This window comes from Ostrinia nubilalis, chromosome 29, assembly GCF_963855985.1.
Source record: "Ostrinia nubilalis chromosome 29, ilOstNubi1.1, whole genome shotgun sequence".
Lineage (NCBI taxonomy): Eukaryota > Metazoa > Arthropoda > Insecta > Lepidoptera > Crambidae > Ostrinia > Ostrinia nubilalis.
In genome coordinates, this window is record NC_087116.1 from 5,303,887 (window position 1) to 5,323,593 (window position 19,707).

Consider the following 19,707-nt stretch of genomic DNA (forward strand, 5'->3'; position numbering starts at 1 on the left):
ATACCTAGTTGTTATAAATTATTTAAACGCAAATTGAAAATTATCTACTTACCTCGTAATACTATTGTTTCTAATTCGGGGCCCTGATAATATGTATTAAGTATGTGATCCTTAACAAGAATAGTGAGGACTGTGCGTGAACTTTGTGACCTGTGTTCGTGGTGCTTATTCGGAGTTGCTCAAGGTAAGTGCTGAATGAAATTTTATTAAGATAATATATTGATAAGATATTGTACGCGCCAATATAGTGGCAACTGGCCTAATTTTTAACATACTCGCCGATAAAGGTAGCACATTATTTTCCTACAGTTTATTTAGCTTAATATTTAAATTGAATGCTATGATATCTAACAGAAACTGCATAAATATGTTAAATGAAAAACATATTTGCTTTTTGATAAACGTTTATTGATTCTAACACTAGCTATATCATAAATAGGTGTTCACGGCTTTGCACTATTGAAACAAAATAAATTACTGCATAAAAAACAGGGTAGAAAGAAAATAATAAAAAATTAGGATTTCTATTAGATACTATTTAATCCAAACGTAATATATTACAATAATGTACAGCCATTTGCTATTGAGTCGCTTACAAGCTAAAACCGGTTGCAACCGGTTTTTACCGGTATGACCGATATTTTAATTTTTAACGTTACCGTTTACCGGTAATATGGTGTTTGAGTGTTGATTTAATGAAATAGGAACATTTGATATTATTTCACTATTATAAACCTTACATGATTTTCTTGATCCACTATACATATTTGAGAGCCTGGATGCGGGCAGCGCAGGACCGTGCATTGTGGAAAACCTTGGAGGAGGCCTTTGTCCAGCAGTGGACGTCATTTGGCTGAAACGAAGGAACGATACATATTTAAATATGCGAACATCAGGCCTCCCCAACCCGTCTGGCCAGCGTGGGGAGTGTAGGCCAAATCCTCCATTTGCCTCTGGTAAATTAGAGGGTCGCGCTCCTGCAGTGGAGACTAAATGACCTGATGATATAAAGATTTTAACAACTCCTGTGTAGTCAGGATCTACAAATGAGCCACCAAAAACACAACCAGAGAGGTCAAGTTTGTCCTAAGGGAAAGTTAAACTGTCATTGGACCAGCAACGAAATTAATTAAAGCCCGGTCCGTGGGCACGTAGAATTTTGTCCAATGACCCCAAGCTACCCATCCTGTATATTGCTGTCGCGACTGTGCGACGGGCGCCCGCAGTGAGTGTGCGAGCGCGACAGCAACATAATTACGCGCGAGCGATAAGGATGAGTAGCTTGGGGTCATTGGACAAAATTCTACGTGCTCACAGACCAGACTATAGTTATGAACGTTTTTTTATCACTGCTTTTCAACAAAAATATCTCATAATTTCCACTAAATCAACACCCAAACAAAACCGGTTTTCTGGTTACCAAAACCGGTTCATCGGTCGATTTCTCCGAACACGACGTCCAGGGTTCCGATGATGGCCACGATGTCAGCTAACATGGAGTTCTTGCCGACCTTTTCCAAAGCTGCTAAGTGGGCGAAACCGGGCGCCTTGATTTTGCACCTGGGAAACAAAATTTAAATTGATTTATTTCTTTTTTCATTTCTGTCATTTGTGTATTTTATTATGGACGACACCAACAGAAGGTCAAATACATTTTAATTCAAAAACTAATGGGTGACTGTACTGATACTGATAAGAACAAAAAAATATTTACCAAAACTAAAGGGTAAATCGCATAACTGCCTCTCACTGATCTGTAACTTAAAGGTTGACGATTTGGTTGATGACATTCACTGACGGCTGATGTCTGCCTAATGTTGCTTACTGCTGTTTCTATGACTCCCTATAGACTAAAAGCTAGTGAACGCCAGACCTACGTCATTTTATAAAAGCTGAAAGTTTGTCAGCGCATGCTCCCAATATAGATTAGAATGTTGGTGCATCATGAAGTTTTGGTCATCGTGGCTTTGGCAGCTACCCTCAAAAGATTGTCTGGCAAGGAGTTGGAACTGTCAAAATCATTGCCTAAATACTATACATATAAATCAGCTTTTCTAGTATAACGCTGATCTTGTGTTTCTCGAGTATACCTCAGCAGCAGTTTATAAATCTGGATGTTGTGTATTACAACAACTATCACTGACATTTCTGAACTGAAAACTACTTCCACTAATATCTGCCTAAAGCCTGGTCCGTGAGCACGTAGAATTTTGTCCAATGATCCCAAGCTACCCATCCTTATCGCTCGCGCGTAATTATGTTGCTGTCACACTCGCACACTCACTGCGGGCGCCCGTCGCACAGTCGCGACAGCAATATAATTACGCGCGAGCGATAAGGATGGGCAGCTTGCGGTCATTGGACAAAATTCTACGTGCTCACGGACCAGGCTTTAGGGTTAATAAGACTCCCGAGCTGTGGTTGCATATACTAATTGAAAATACACTGTTGAAAATAGGTCTCCCCCAATGATACTCCTACTGACCTGTAAGTCCAAAATGCTATAAACAAAACTCACTGACCTGTAAGGCTTGGAGCTGCCGTCTGAGACGAGGTACACGCCAAACTCGCCCTTCGGCGCTTCGACCGCTGTGTAGGTGGCGCCTGGAGGCACTTGGTAGCCTTGCGTGAACAGCTTGAAGTGGTGGATCAGGGCTTCCATTGATGTCTGTGGAGAAAAAACATCATCAGGTCATTTAGTCTCCACTGCAGATGCACAATCTCTCTCTAAGGCAGGGTTTCCCAAACTATGGGTCGCGAGCGAACATTGAGTGGGCCCTGCCTGTAGAACGACACACCATCCAACGAAATTTCCTATAGGTGGGTCCCGAGTTTGGGAACTTGTATTAGATGAGTCGTAGCCCAGACAACTTTGGGAACCACTGCTCTAAGGCATTGCATCTGGTAAATAGGCAATCGAGGAAGGCTTTAGGCTATATTATATTACCCCCTCCAGCCAATAGGGACGGAGCAGTAAAGAAAAATGTTGCAAAAACGGGGAATATTATTCAATACTAGACTCGACCGTCACGTTAAGTCTCTCGCAGTATCCTGTAGCTGAAAATTACTGAGCTAATGCTGTTTTATGTTGAGGTGTGTAACCTGAACGAATGAGAGAATTTGCGTTGAACTTAAAAGTAAACAACTCTTGATTAGGGATATTATATTATGCAAGGGTTTTTTATTTCTCACATTTAAGTAGCCTTGGCATTATCAAATCAATCAGTGCTTTTCTTTAACAAAAATTTCAAAAGAGACCTAAGATATAGACGTTAGAGATCTCATGACCGATGACGTCATGTTAAAACGATACGCAGAGTCCCATACAAGTTACTATGGGCGGGTGACATTTGACATCACGCTCAACTGTTTTCATACAAAGTTTAAACTTTTTTGTTTCCAGTCCGATTTCAATACTAGTTTTTCAGAAACTCTACGATTTAACTAAAGTGTTTATTTATACATAATTTATTAACTTTTTAAATCGATGCACATTCCCTATCGAAGTGATTTTTGGTATTTTCCGTCTAAACTGGAGCAATAGCACCAAAGGTACCTTCATCTCGGCGCGGGAGGGCGGCGTGAGCTTGGCGTCGTCGGTCTTGACTTCTCCAGGAGGCATCTGGTTGAGGCACTGCTGCTGAGCTATTGTCGCCTCTATTACGAGAGCAGTACGTCTCTACTGCCATTGTAGAATCAGCTAAGACTGTTGGGCGATTGTGGACTCTATTACAAGGCACTACATACCTTCATCTCAGCGACAAGCCAGAGTGAGCACGGCGTCACCCGTCTAGCGTCTTGAACTTGCCTGACGTTTGTTCAACTCTCGCCTTTCCAGCAGAAATCGTTAAGCTGTAGTCGCCTCTATTGCTAAGATGGTTCGGGACTATTCCCACCTCTCGTTCCCACCGCTGCAACTCCTGTGTAGCCAGGATCTACAGCTTGACCGCCGATAACCCGACCAGTGAAGGTCAAGTTTGTCCCGGGGGAAGTTAAACTGTCATTGGATTGTGGACTCTATCACAAAGCACTACAGACCTTCATCTCGGCGCGGGAGGGCGGCGTGAGCTTGGCGTCGTCGGTCTTGACCTCTCCAGGCGGCATCTGGTTGAGGCACTGCTCGATGATGCTAGAGAGTTGTGCGATTGTGAACTCTATTACAAGGGACTACAGCTCAGCCAAAACAGTGTGGCGACATCGACGCGCCACTACAGACTAGTGGTAATCATTACCAATAGATGGCGCTAACGCATACATTACTATGGTACACGCCACCGCGCCTACAAACCTGCATCGCGGTATCAAAGTTTTTTGCCCAGACTGGTATAAATAGAAACTCGAAATGGTAAACTAAAGGGACCTTGGTCCCCGAGCACAATACCCGCTCGAAAAGCTTCCTTATATAGGTTGATCATCAAATCCCACGACGGCAAGATGGTTGTGCGATTGTGGACTCTATTACAAAGACAGTAACAGACCTTCATTTCAGCGCTCTTGAAGTCATGTCTTGCATCTTGCATTGAGCTAGTGTTGCCTATTACAAGAGCAGTACGTCTGTACTGCTATTGGTATAGACCTGCTGACTGTCAAGCGATATTGGACTCTATCACAACTCACAAGGCACTAACAGACCTTGGCGTCGTTTGTCTTCCATCTTACGGTTGCGCTATTATCGCCTTTACTAAAAGATGCAGTTAAGCTATTCTAGACTCTATCACAAAGCACTACAGACCTTCATCTCAGCGCGGGAGGGCGGCGTGAGCTTGGCGTCGTCGGTCTTGACCTCTCCAGGAGGCATCTGGTTGAGGCACTGCTCGATGATGCTAGAGAGTTGTGCGATTGTGAACTCTATTACAAGAGACTAAAGCCCAGCCAAGACGGTGTGGCGACATCGACGCGCCACTACAGACTAGTGGTAATCATTACCAACAGATGGCGCTAACGCATACATTACTATGGTACACGCCACCGCGCCTACAAAACCTGCATCGCGGTATCAAAGTTTTTTGCCCTGACTGGTATAAATAGAAACTCGAAATGGTAAACTAAAGGGACCTTGGTCCCCGAGCACAATACCCGCTCGAAAAGCTTCCTTATATAGGTTGATCATCAAATCCCACGACGGCAAGATGGTTGTGCGATTGTGCACTCTATTACAAAGCAAAAAAAAGGACAGTAAACAGACCTTCATTTCAGCGCTCTTGGAGTCATCTGTCTTGCGTCTTGCATTGAGCTAGTGTTGCCTATTACAAGAGCAGTACGTCTGTACTGCTATTGGTATAGACCTGCTGACTGTCAAGCGATATTGGACTCTATCACAACTCACAAGGCACTAACAGACCTTGGCGTCGTTTGTCTTCCATCTTACGGTTGCGCTATTATCGCCTTTACTGAAAGAGACAGTTAAGCAATTCTAGACCCTATCACAAAGCACTACAGACCTTCATCTCGGCGCGGGAGGGCAATGTGAGCTTAGTGTCGTTTGTCTTCCATCTTACGGTTGGGCTATTGTCGCCTTTATTGCAAGAGCCTGTCAAGCTATTGTGGACCCTATCACAAGGCACTACAGACCTTCATCTCGGCTCGGTAGGGCGGGATCTGTCTTGCATCTGTCTTATGGTTGAGCCTTTGCAACGCCTGTTAAGTGATTGTGAACTCTATTACAAAGATACGTCTGTACTGCTATTGGTTTAAACCTGCTGACTGTCAAGCGATATTGGACTCTATCACAAAGCACTACAGACCTTCATCTCGGCGCGGGAGGGCGGCGTGAGCTTGGCGTCGTCGGTCTTGACTTCTCCAGGAGGCATCTGGTTGAGGCACTGCTGCTGAGCTATTGTCGCCTCTATTACAAGTCTCTACTAGCGTTATAAAACCTACGAAGACTGTTAAGCGACTGTGGACTCTATCACAAAGCATTACAGACCTTCATCTCAGCACGGGAGGGCGAGGAGTCTTACGGTTGAGCTAGTCTCCTTTATTGCATGAGATCATTGTGCTATTGTCACCTCTATTGCAAGAGGAGAGAGGGACAAACTTGACCTTCACTGGTTGGGTTGTTGGCGGTCAAGCTGTAGATCCTGGCTACACAGGAGTTGTAGCGGTGGGAACGAGAGGTGGGAATAGTCCCGTTTATTGCAAGAAGCTGTTAAGCTACTATGAACTCTATCACAAGGCACTACAGACCTTCATCTCGGCGCGGGAGGGCGAGGTGAGCTTGGCGTCGTATTTCTTTATCTCTAACCTGCCTGACGTTTGTTCTACTGACGTTTTTCCAACCGAAACCGTTACGCTATTGTCACCTCTATTGCAAGAGACAGTTAAGCGATTGTGGATCCTATCACAAGGCAGTACAGACCTTCATCTCAGCGCGGTAGGGCCGAGTGTTTAGCATCATCTGTCTTGCGTCTTTCAGTTGAGCTATGGTCTCCTCTATTGCAAGAGACAGTTAGCTATTGTAAAGCCCGGTCTGTGAGCACGTAGAATTTTGTCCAATGACCCCAAACTACCCATCCTTATCGCTCGCGTGTAATTATGTTGCTATCGCGCTCACACACTCACTGCGGGCGCCCGTCGCACAGTCGCGACAACAATATAATTACACGGGAGCGATAAGGATGGGTAGCTTGGGGTCATTGGACAAAATTCTACGTGCTCACAGACCAGACTATAGACTCTATCACAAGGCAGTACAGACCTTCATCTCGGCGCGGGAAGGCCGGGTGTTTAGCATCATCTGATTCTGTCTTGCGTCTTTCGGTTGGAAGAAGTTATTAAGCTATTCTAGACCCTATCACAAGGCAGTACAGACCTTCATCTCAGCACGGGAGGGCGGCGTGAGCTTGGCGTCGTCGGTCTTGACTTCTCCAGGAGGCATCTGGTTGAGGCACTGCTCGATGATGCGCAGCGATTGGCGCATCTCCTCCACTCGGCATAAGTACCTGTATTATATGAAACATTTTTTTTCTTTTTTGGGAAACATACAGTTACAATATAATTTAACTTAGATCCTAGACTGCATTCCATTTCCATTTATTTTTATTTTATTTAGGTCCCTGAAAAAGTTATACCCCTAAACATAATTAAAAAATATAGTCAAACTCAAAATTTTCTGATTACGGGAGCAAATAATTTATTTTTATTTTATTTATTAGGACCAACAAGACAAACACGATATAGAAATTACTATAACTAAAAGTGCTTAGAACTAAGTGTTGTCTTAATTAACGGCATGCAATGTGGACAGTTGCAAATTTAAAAACTAAGAAATGGAAACACAGTGACTATTTAGGTATACAGGATGTTGATTTCAATACTCGCCATATTTAGGGAGTTGATTAAGTAGCTTATTCTGATCACATATCAGTAAAAAAATTGACTTCGAAAAAAAATTAAAACGAACTTTAACTTTAGTTAGTCAAAGAAAAATACCTATTCACACTACCTACTTTACGTGGCTTCCTTCAGTAGGCTATCCGACATGATAAGCGAGCGATCCGCGTAGCTCGATGGTGCCGCAGTGTAAACTATTGCAGTTTTGCGAGCCACAGTACAGTTGATTTCGTACGGAAAATATTCGCTAAAAATTCCACTTTCGTTTGTAATTTTTTTTTTGGTGGATAATGACATAATAGATCACCTAAATAAATATGGCGAGGATTGAAATCAACAGCCTGTTATATTATAATATTGTTTTAAATTATTATTTTTGGACAAGACAACGAGGGACACCGGGGAAAAAAGCAAGTCTTTAATTAATCTACACTAATATTATAAAGAGGAAAACTTTGTTTGTTTGTTTAGTTGTAATGGATAGGCTCAAAAACTACTGGACCGATTTTAAAAATTCTTTCACCATTCGAAAGCTACATAACTCACGAGTAACATAGGCCTAATTTTATTTTGGAAAAAAATAGGGTCCCGTAAAATATTTGGGATTTTCATAAGACGTGGAAAAGCGCCATCTATCGTCATTGGTTAAAATCTTCTTGCGCCTGACAAACATTTTTGAGGTACGTAAATATTCATGAAGGCAAAGCTGTCAAACGCCATCTATCGACATCATTAGTAAATTAGTAACTTAATATTACAGGTACCTACTATGAATAGCGCTGTTCGTAAATAATTTTGAAAATTTAATAAATAAAGATATTTTATGTAATTAAACCATTCACTGTATGTACTATCGGGGACTCGGACGCCTTGACACCTTAAGGGCCTAAATTGTTTGCACACACACGCTCGATTAAGCTACGCCCCCATTCATTCATGTTTCGGGTCTAAGCAGCGTCGGCGCACCACTGTAGATGTTTGCCCTAGCAAACCAAGCTCTATGTAAAGCGTTTAGGATTGAGTATTGTTTAGCTTACCCGCATCCGTAGCGCTCGTTTGGCAACGTCGCATTTTAGTAAATTTGAAACCCAATAAAGAATCGCTACAAAATATTATATGGGGCTTCGTGTAAAAATTGAACTAGCGATTGCCCGCTCGGGTCACAAAATTGCGATCGCACATTCCGAGGTAACTGTGCAATTTCCTGAGAAAAAAGTAGCCCTTTCTATAATTATTGTTGATATTAAGATTGTAAATCTCATGATATTAGTTTAGCTAGTTAAGGCGAGAAATGCAAAATCATACAGTCACTTTCGAATTTTACTTGTTTAATAGGTATTTAATTTATTCGGAACTTATAATTTATAAACTATATGTTATTGAATTAATTAGGAAATAGTTAAGGAATATTTGTGGCTTAAAAACAATTATTGTAAGATCTGGCTACATAATAACTTTCTTAAATCCTTGAATGTAAATAAAAACCTATAATAGGTTTCTATTTATTTTTAATACATTAGCAACTTTTGTTTTCCGTTTAAAAGAAACACTTATCTACGTTATTACAATTTAATACAAATATTGTAACTAGGTAGCAATGATCCAGGTAATTGGTTATTATAAATATTATAATATTAAGTTAGTTTTATTTCAAATTAATTTTTTTATTGCACATTAAGTGTCTTTACACAAGGTTTTAAATCAATAAAAATTAAACTTTAAATTAAACAGTTAACAATGTATAGATAGATAAGTTTGTAATTAAATATAAGAATTAAGAATTATTTTGAGAGGCCATGATTCAGTAATCGCGCGGAGGTCAATAAAAAGGCAATCAAACAGTCCAATTACTAGCACGGGTCAACACAAAACAAAATCAATCGGTTAGGGATCACAAAACTTCACAAAAAACAAAGGAGAGAATATGTCGACAGTTCGCCAAAGCAAAAAGCAGACAGACCTTGTATAAAAATACAATATTAAAAAAATACATATAATTATATCTATTTGTTTGTAACCAAATTCTATTATTAAAATTCTAAAGCTGAGTTGCACCATCTTACTTTAACTTTGACAAACGTCAAAAATCTGTCAAACTCCATACAAAAAGCACCGGTTACCGTTATAGCTACGGTCAAAGTTAGGTGGTGCAACTCAGCCTAAAACTAAGAAAGATTGAAGAAAAAGAAACATTTCGTTTTAAACCTTAACCGTATGACAATAAAGTGCACAATGGTATTTCGTATTGCAACCTAAGCCCTGATTGTCTCTTATTGGTCGTAGTAAAAATATAGTAAAATGCGTAACCAATTAGAGACGGGGTGAGCACGTGACCGGAGCGATGCGCTTACGCTAAAATTTCTACAAAGTGGTCAGGCGGAAGAGTCCCCGATAGTACCTATTTGAATCATTCACTGTGTTTAAACGAGCAAATCAAAGTGTTAATTAGTGACTTTTACAAACTTCCTTGCAAATTCTTACTATGTGCCGCCATCTACCGAGATGAATATTAGGGTAAGGTTCAGCGGCGGACAAATGGGATGGGCGCATGGGCGATTGTAGTTAAATAGGATAAGAATTACTTCGTTTTTATTTTCTGTGTGTAATTTGTTAATTTTTTGGTAGGGTCTTTATTTTAATTACTTAGGTTGGTAGGTACTTACTTATTTGATTTTAATGATAATTACTATAGGTACGTATAATTTTAGTAGAAAGAAAGGTAATTTAATGACTAAGTGACTCACTCACTCATCACGAAGTCTCAGAAACTACAAGTCTCAAAAGAGTTCTCATAGGGGTTAATGGTCTATTCCACTTTGATCACCTGGCTTTGATCACCATGATGATCAAAGTGGACTCCAGTTAAATTATTTTTTTAGTGTTCTTTGATCACCTATAAATAAATTATACCTCTGAATTGTCACATACATGTCAATTTGTTTATTGCGATTTTTAGAAAATATCAAAAATGTTACAAAACAAAATTTATGTAGTATAACAATTGGACTATTCAGAGGAGGTGTGATTTGTTTGTAGATGATCAAAGGACACTAAAATAATAATTTAACTAGAGTCCACTTGGCTCACCTAGGACATCGTATCCGTGGGTGATCAAAGGCACAGAATGAATTCAAAGGACACTAAATTGTCGCAGTAAGTCCACTTTGATCACCTGGCTGATCAAAGCCAGGTGATCAAAGTGGAATACACCTCCTTTTAGAACGTAGGTAGTCACTAAAACGAAATTTTGCAAAATGCAAACCTTATGGGAGTTAAAAAGGGGGTTAGAAGTTTGTATTGCAGTCCTCGGTTTTTAAAGTAAGAGACTTGAAAGTTAAAATGTATGCTCACTATGATCTCTAGATATTGTGGAGGTGTACATATACTGTTCGGTACATCGTGGTACTGTGTACACATCGGTTTGCCGACGATATTGTGGTCATAGCAGAATCGTTGGAAGATCTTGGCACAATGCTCGAAGACCTTAATCGATTTTCCCAACAGGTAGGCCTTAGGATGAACATGGACAAAACGAAGCTTATGTCGAATGTCCATGTTGCGCCCTAACCAGTTTCAGTTGGAAGCTCAATTCTCGAGATTGTCGACAAGTAGGTATGTCTACCTCGGACAAACGATCCAGCTAGGTAGGTCCAATTTCGAGAAGGAGGTCAATCGTCGAATCCAACTCGGCTGGGCAGCGTTCGGGAAACTACGCAACATCTTATCGTCCAAAATACCTCAGTGCCTGAAGACTAGAGTGTATAACCAATGTGTGTTACCAGTGATAACTTATGGCTCGGAAACGTGGCCTCTCACTATAGGCCTTATACAGAAGCTCAGTTCCACAGCGTGCTATGGAGAGGGCTATGCTTGGTGTTTCTTTGCGAGATCGAATCAGAAATGAGGAGATCCGTAAACGAACCAAAGTCGCTGACATAGCGACGGATTAGCAAGCTGAAGTGGCAATGGGCAGGGCACATAGTACGCAGAACTGATGGCCGATGGGGCAGAATGGTTCTGGAATGGAGGCCGCGTACCGGAAAACGTAGCGTGGAACTTCCACCTACAAGGTGGACCGACGACATCGTAAAGGTAGCAGGGAAGCGCTGGACGCAGGCCGCTTCCAAGTTAGTTAGTTAGCAGGCCGCTTCCAATCGATCAACATAGAAAGCATTGGGGGAGGCCTATTTTCAGCAGTGGACGTCCTATGGCTGAAATGGTGGTGGTGGTGTTACATATGTATACTGAAAATGTATCATTAGAAATCAACTACTGGGCCTAAGGAGATAAAAGGAGGGTTGGAAGTTTATATTATGAAAGTCCTATGTGTTTAAAGTAAGAGAGTTGAAATTTAAAATGTATGCGCTATAGGTGCTAAGAGCGGATTTTACGAAACTCCACCCCTAATGGAGTAAAACGAGGTCCACGCGTACGAAGTCGCGGGCGGCCGCTAGTTAACTATAAACCTCTGGCTTGTCTGTAATAAATAAATTTTATTACTGCATCTTTTTTTTATGCCTAACAAGGCCACATTCGCACTTGGTGTTAAGTGGGATGCAGTCTAGGATGGTACATAATTATATAGATGGTATACAAATTAAACCAGGTTTTTACCTGTCGTAGCAATCACCGTGTGTTCCAATAGGCACGTCGAAGTCGACGAGGTGGTAGGCGTCGTAGGGCTGCGTCTTGCGCAGGTCCCACTTGATGCCGGAGCCGCGGAGCATCACGCCGCTGGAACAAATCATCATCATCATTAAAACAATCTTAAATTGAAAACAGTGGTACACATAGCGTGCCTAGTGGTACACAAAATGTGTCTAAAGCTTGGTCCGTGAGCACGTAGAATTTTGTCCAATGACCCCAAGCTACCCATCCTTATCGCTCACGCGTAATTATGCTTGCTTGGGGTCATTGGACTAAATTCTACGTGCTCACGGACCAGGCTTTAGCTAGTGGTACATAAGACGTATAGTGGTACACAGCGTGTCTAATAGTACATAGGGCGTCTTTAGTGGTACGGTGTCTGTTTCTAGAGGTACACAGTGTGTCTAGCAGTACATGAAACGTGTCTACAGATCTTGTGCAAGACCACACAATAAGCGTAGTGCATATAGCTTGTCTAGTAATACATGGAGTGTCTTATAGTATTCGGACCGTGTTTAAAGGTACATAGAACGTCTAGTAGTACATATACCATGTCCAAAGGTACATAAAAGTATTTATAAATGATTTATCACCAAAGTTAAGAGCGTCCTGCGCGGTGACCACGCCGATATCCTTGGTCCGCTGCACCCAGATGCGGTTGATGATGATAGCGCGTGGTACATACAGCATGTCTAACGATATACAGCGTGTCTAGCAGTACATATAGAGTGTCTAGTGGTACACAGAGTGTCTACTCGTACACAAATTGTATTTAGTGATACGCAGTGTGTCTACCGGTACAAAGATAGTGTCTAGCGGTACATATACAATGTCCAAAGGTACATAAAAGTATTTATAAATGGTTTATCACCTGAAGCCGTAGTTAAGCGCGTCCTGCGCAATGACCACGCCGATATCCTTGGTCCTTTGCACCCAGATGCGGTTGGTAATGGTGTATTGTGGTACAGTTTCTAGCAGAAAATAGGGCGTATTTACCGGTAAATAGAGCATGTCTCACCTCAAATTAGCCTCATCTAAATCCATAGTTAAGCGCGTCCTGCGCGGTGACCACTCCAATATCCTTGGTCCTCTGCGCCCAGGTGCGGTTGGTGGTACACAGTGCATATCCAGTGTTACAGTGTGTGTCTAGTGGTATACAGAACTTGTCTAGTTGTACACATCACGTGTCTAGTAAACATGGAGTGTCTAGTGTCTAAAGGTATACAGACCGTTTTTAAAGGTACATATGACGTATCTACTGATACCAAAGCGTGTTTGATGGCACATGGGACTATTTAAATATATCTTATTAATGATAGATCACCTGAAACCATAGTTAAGCGCGTCCTGAGCAGTGACCACACCTATGTCCTTGGTTCTCTGCACCCAGATGCGGTTGGTTGTAAGTACGTCTTCCACCTCGTCGAGTCGCTCGCCGAACTTGCTGGAGAACTCGTAGATGTCGTCCATCAGGCCTAGTGGCATGTCCTGGATTGAAGACGGTTAGAACATTTATTTGGTTGCTTGAAAATAAGTTTTCTAACAGCTTAAAAACAATAATAAACAATAGAATTTTGTTATGCCATAATTAATCTACTTTAAGTTGGGACTTGTAAAATACTGTGGACGTTGGGAAAAGATTTTCTGATATCCACCACTGGGGGACAACACTAAAGAAATATCCTGATGTCCTACTTTTTTTTTACGAAAGTCCCGCTAACTCCTCGCAGTAAGCTAAATAAAATATGCTTGGTAGTAAAAGTTTTTTCACCACAATAGCAGCGTTTCATCAGTGATTCGTACTATAGTAATGTGTGTGTCAGCGCCATTTATTGGTGAAGATTACCACTAGTCTGTCGTAGCGCGTCAATAGATGTCGCCAGTCTTCTCTCTTCAAACAGCCAGAAGAAGGTTTAGATGCTTCTCTCTCTCTCTCTCTCTTGAAACAGCTATAGTCTGGTCCGTGAGCACGTAGAATTTTGTCCAATGACCCCAAGCTATCCATCCTTATCGCTCGCGCGTAATTATGTTGCTGTCGCGCTCGCACACTCACTGCGGGCGCGCGTCGCACAGTCGCGACAGCAATATAATTACGCGCGAAGGATAAGGATGGGTAGCTTGGGGTCATTGGACAAAATTCTACGTGCTCGGCGACCAGACTATAGAAGGGTTAGATGCTTTAAAGGCTTACCAATGACACTCCTTCGGGAGTTGATAGATGTCACCACAAACTTCTCTCTCTCCTTCTCTCTTGAAACAGCTAGAAGAAGGTTTATATGCTTTAAAGGCTTACCAATGACACTCCTCCGGGAGTTGATATATGTCACCACAAACTTCTCTCTCTCCCTCTCTCTTGAAACAGCTAGAAGAAGGTTTATATGCTTTAAAGGCTTACCAATGACACTCCTCAGGAGTAGATAGATGTTACCACAAACTTCTCTCTCTCCCTCTCTCTTGAAACAGCTAGAAGAAGGTTTATATACTTTAAAGGCTTACCAATGACACTCCTCCAGGGCGGATGTAAGCCGCGTGCATCCTTGCGCCGCTGACTCTCTCGTAGAATTCCATCATCTTCTCTCTCTCCTCGAACAGCCAGAAGAAGGGAGTTAGGGCTCCGACGTCGAGCGCGTGCGTACCAACCGCCATTATGTGGTTAAGGATGCGGGTTATTTCACCGAAGAGCGCTGGAAGAAAGATATTATTAAACTAGCTGACCCAAACGTTTTGCATCTAGGGGTATGAAAAACGGTCTATTCCACTTTGATCACCCAGGTGATCAAAGTGGACTTCAAGCTACAATTTGAAACTAAAATATGAATAAAACTGGAGTCCACTTTGATCACCCAGTTCATCTTATCCATGGGTGATCAAAGGACACCAAATTGTCGCTTGGAGTCCATTTTCATCACCTGGGTGATCAAAGCCAGGTGATCAAAGTGGAATAGACCTGAAAAACAGTGTACATCCTATTCTCAGACAACTGTATACACACAAAGTTTCGGTCTGTCAACAAGCTGTTTCGGGGGACTTTTTTTACAAACACTGACACAAAATTTTTATTAGATATTCCTACGTAATTACGACATTCTTACGTTCGTTTGTTTCAGCATTTTCAGAAGTGGACGTCCTGTAGCTGAAATAATGATGATGATGATGATAGAATACTCACTTCTGATGTACTTAGCTCGCAGCGGAATATCAATATTCAGCAGTTTCTCCACAGCCAGACTGTAGCACTGCTCGTTGCACATCATGGAGACGTAGTCCAGCCGGTCGAAGTAAGGCAGCGCTTGGGTGTAGCTCAGATCTATCAACTACTATAGTCTGGTCTGCGAGCACGTAGAATTTCGTCCAATGACCCCAAGCTACCCATCCTTATCGCTCGCGCGTAATTATGTTGCTGTCGCGCTCGCACACTCACTGCGGCCGCCCGTCGCACAGTCGCGACAGCAATATAATTACGCGCGAGCGATAAGGTGGGCAGCTTGGGGTCATTGGACGAAATTCTACGTGCTCGACGACCAGACTATACCTACTTAATGCTACCAACCTCTTTTCAGCTGTGGATAGACGTTCTGTGACTGAAATGATGATGATGATGATAGAATACTCACTTCTGATGTACTTAGCCCGCAGCGGAATATCGATATTCAGTAGCTTCTCAACTGCCAGACTGTAGCACTGCTCGTTGCACATCATGGAGACGTAGTCCAGCCGGTCGAAGTAAGGCAGCGCTTGGGTGTAGCTCAGATCTATCAACTACTATAGTCTGGTCTGCGAGCACGTAGAATTTTGTCCAATGACCCCAAGCTACCCATCCTTATCGCTCGCGCGTAATTATGTTGCTGTCGCGCTCGCACACTCACTGCGGGCGCCCGTTGCACAGTCGCGACAGCATAATTAACGCGCGAGCAATAAGGTGGGCAGCTTGGGGTCATTGGACGAAATTCTAATTTCTACGTGCTCGGCGACCAGACTATACCTACTTAATGCTACCAACCTCTTTTCAGCAGTGGATGGACGTCCTGTGGCTGAAATAATGATGATGATGATGATGATAGAATACTCACTTCTAATGTACTTAGCTCGCAGCGGAATATCGATATTCAGCAGTTTCTCCACAGCCAGGCTGTAGCACTGCTCGTTGCACATCATGGAGACGTAGTCCAGCCGGTCGAAGTAAGGCAGCGCTTGGGTGTAGGTCTTGTACTCGATGAGCTTCTCAGTGCCTCGGTGGAGGAGACCGATGTGAGGGTCGGCTGCTCGGACCGTCTGTAGTAATAAATAATAAAGTTGACACCATTTATTAGGTATTTAATTAATATTCCAAGACACAGCTTCTTTAAGAACACTTCAATGTTGACCCATAAATTAAGTTACTTTTTAATTTGTTGCACTTATAATTGAATAAATAACTTATAACTTGAATAACTTATATATCAGAAATGTTATGTTCATAAATGTTAATTATAAGAGTATAATATATATGTTGTTGGTATGCCATATAAATAAATAATTTCATTTTTTGAAATCAATAAATACCTAGTCACACATTATAACTATTAACACATTGTAACACCTATATTACTATTATGGAAGCAATAAACGTATTGAGTATTGAGTCAATTGAGTTTGCAAACTAGTGACGTCATAATCATCTTTGCCATACAAATGTACAGACAAAATCGCGTATTGATGACAACTCATAAAGCTAAGACCAATGAAGGACAAAGGCTACCTTATTGCCATGGCAAGATCATTGGCGTATCAAGGGTTCTTTTTCAGACCTGGCCCCTGATATGCCATGTTATGGGGGCATGCATGGGGGACTGTGCTCACTAGGGTGGTCCTTATTTTTCGACTTTTGAATTATCCCCGGGGCACTTTCTCATTCGATTATATACCTCTAAATATGAAATTAGCTTTTTTGTTTTTTTTTTTGGTTAAGATTTAGAGGTCGCTACCAGCTGTCAAAATATTTACAAAAAGCTTTGAATATCTTAAATCATGGTTTCCTAAATGTTTTATTTAAGTGTTTTATATCACCTTTTAGGTGCAAATGAACATCGCATAGATAGAATAGACAATCGCTTCTTGTCCCCTTCTCCCCTCAACCCCTCTTCTGTACCGACCATGGTACCGACGCGTCGAGATACTAACAAGTAAACTCTTATATCTTAAAAAAAATTGATTCAAATATGTACATTGTACATAATATCTTAGTTCATGGCAACAAAAATAATTTTGCAATATTTTTATTTGGCTTTGGCTTTAAATATAAATGAATCTAACAAATACAGATTTTGTGTTTTTACTTAAAATTCAAACCTTGGTAGCGACCCCTAAACGTCTTTTAAAAATTAAAAAAAAAATAATGTAAGACTTTCATATGGTATATATTCAAATTACGTGGTGCCCCGAAAAATTTAAGAAAAAAAAATTTTTTCGTAGGAATAAGGACCACCCTAGTGCTCACCCGCCCCCCCCGCCCGCGTTAACAAACGCACATGGGCACGATAAAAGACTGTTTAAATGTAAATTGATCCTCGGGCAAAGGCTTCTCTGAGATAAAATACCGGGAAGTGGGTCAATGGACAATTTGACACCATTCTCCAATAATTCGAAATCACAACTTTTCTAAAAAGACACTCCATTATGGTCTTAAAAACTTAATTAATTTTAAATTACCAGTAAATTACGATTTTTGGTCGCATTGTAATTGAAAAAAGTAGTTTATTTGAGTTCACAAAATAGTGACGTCACTTGCTTGTAGTGCCATACAAAATCTATGGGAGAGTCTCGTTTTGACAGTTTTAAAAAGTAAGTCAATTGATTGGTGGTGTCAACATGTCTATTTTAAGTTGCAAGATTTGACAACAGACACCAGACACCAGACATGTGAAAATAATAAAAGCTTGTAGTTGAATAAAATCTCACCTCTCCGTCCAGCTCCAAGACAAGTCGCAAGACGCCGTGGGCGGCCGGGTGCTGCGGCCCGAAGTTCAGGATCATGTTGCGGACATGCTTCTCCGCTGGCGGGATGATGCCTGACGGACAAATGCTTGTTGTAATTATGCATGCTTATCAGATGCTCTTAAATTTAGCCTAAAACAGAAGTGGAACTGGGCAGGACATTTGGCAAGATATAAAGATAAGAGGTGGACCTATCAAACAACAAAATGGCAAGGCCCAAAAGGCAAAAGAAACGTAGGACGGCCGAAGAAAAGATGGGCCGATGACATAACAAACAAGGCAGGGAAAAATTGGATGCACATAGCCAGCAACAGGGAAAGGTGGAAAAAGATGGAGGAGGCTTTTACCCAAGTAGGGCCACAAACAAGAGATACAGATTAATTGAATGAAACTGTAAAAATGTGGAATATAAAGCTATAATAATAATAATAATTATGCATGAGGTAATTTTAAAAATCCAACAGGAACCTTCCTGTTGACAACCTCAATTTTTTTTAAATAGGTGGTAGTGTTAGAATGAAAACATGAAAATGGTTCTCTTTAGCGCTCCTTCCTAAGGTTGTCTGGAAGAGATTGGTTCATAGCAATCTCTAGTGTATTTCTTTCTTTCCTTATTTTGTGTGATGTACAATAAAGTATCTATCTGTCTTACACCTGGTACTAGACTGCAACAGATTATAATGTTGTTTGAAAATGCATACTGACTCTAATGTATTATTATTAATTTTAATGCAGATGTCACTCCCTTTACTTCATATGCAGAGACATATCTATCAGAGGCAAATAGACAAACCCCGTCTATTACAAACCCCACAATGACAGTTTTAACTTTCCCATAGGAGCTTGGCTTTATCTGGCCAGGTTTTTGTTTACAATTATTATTAGCTAGAAAATAAACATTCTTACTGTTGTATGGTGGATGCTTCATCAACGCAGTGACCTCATCGGGGAACATCACCGGTCCCTCAAACTGCTTTATGTAGTCCGTGTCTGGCATCCATCGATGCGCTTTCCTTTGGGAGCTGGGAAGAGATAAATTAGGTCATACAATGAAAATCAAAGCTTTTATTCAGTACTTAAACCCTTTCAAGCGTACTTATACATAATATCCCAAATATAGCTTGCCCTACCACCACTTCGCGACAACATGTGGGCTGGTGCTGAGCAGTGGCGGAAGAAACTCAAGTTTTGTCAGCCTTTTTTTTCATTATTTACATTTCTACCTTTGTATCTGTCTATAATTATACAGTTTATTCTCAAAGAATATGCAATAACAGGCTTCATTTCATTTCACAGTTTATTTATAAAAGTCATCATTTAATTTATTTTAGAATAACTCAAGAATTTAGATCTAATTTAGATTTAGAATAACTGAAAAATACATCTAGGTAACCTCAAATTATTACATAATTGTTTAATCACTAAAGCACTGATTTGAAGGCACATAATTAATAATTTAAGCAAACCGCACTCACTTCACATTGTTAACTGCAGGTAAATTAAGTAAAAGGGCCTTAGTTTGCCCAAAATTCGAAGATTTTCGCAACAAAACATTCAACAGAGAGGCCATCTTTTACAGGACTGAGATCCGTTTCACGCGGTTGTTCCAGTTAATAATAAGAGCCTTAATTTATTTAAGAATTTATTCGATTACAGAGGCTATAAAAAACGTATAATACTAATTACTGAACTTTTAAAAGTAATTTGTAAACACTAATGTTTCCTTAAAAATATTTTATGAAAATAATTTCATTG

At 41.0% G+C, this 19,707-nt stretch overlaps 1 protein-coding gene across 1 annotated transcript; it reads right to left on the reverse strand.

The window, feature by feature from the left end:
* Positions 1-521: 521 nt before the first annotated feature.
* LOC135085735 (NADH-ubiquinone oxidoreductase 49 kDa subunit) lies at positions 522-19,553 on the reverse strand. The gene is made up of 10 exons (XM_063980533.1): positions 19,428-19,553; positions 18,859-18,974; positions 17,917-18,026; positions 16,050-16,251; positions 14,476-14,663; positions 13,304-13,467; positions 11,947-12,066; positions 6,812-6,941; positions 2,523-2,668; positions 522-1,560 (listed from the first exon to the last, which is right to left on the reverse strand). Exons 1-10 carry the CDS (start codon positions 19,520-19,522, stop codon positions 1,431-1,433), a joined length of 1,401 nt encoding a protein of 466 aa, XP_063836603.1. The 5' UTR covers positions 19,523-19,553; the 3' UTR covers positions 522-1,430.
* Positions 19,554-19,707: the final 154 nt, after the last annotated feature.

What these genes read in the sequence shown, in the direction of transcription:
- LOC135085735 (XM_063980533.1), bottom strand. Translation starts at nt 19,522, where the DNA reads ATGGCCTCTCTGTTGAATGTTTTGTTGCGAAAATCTTCGAATTTTGGG. An exon ending in TCTTGGAGCTGGACGGAGAG is followed by an intron (nt 16,252 to 17,916) that starts GTGAGATTTTAT and finishes TTATTACTACAG; the next exon opens with ACGGTCCGAGCAGCCGACCC. An exon ending in CCTCCCGTGCTGAGATGAAG is followed by an intron (nt 2,669 to 6,811) that starts GTCTGTACTGCC and finishes TTTTCTCCACAG; the next exon opens with ACATCAATGGAAGCCCTGAT.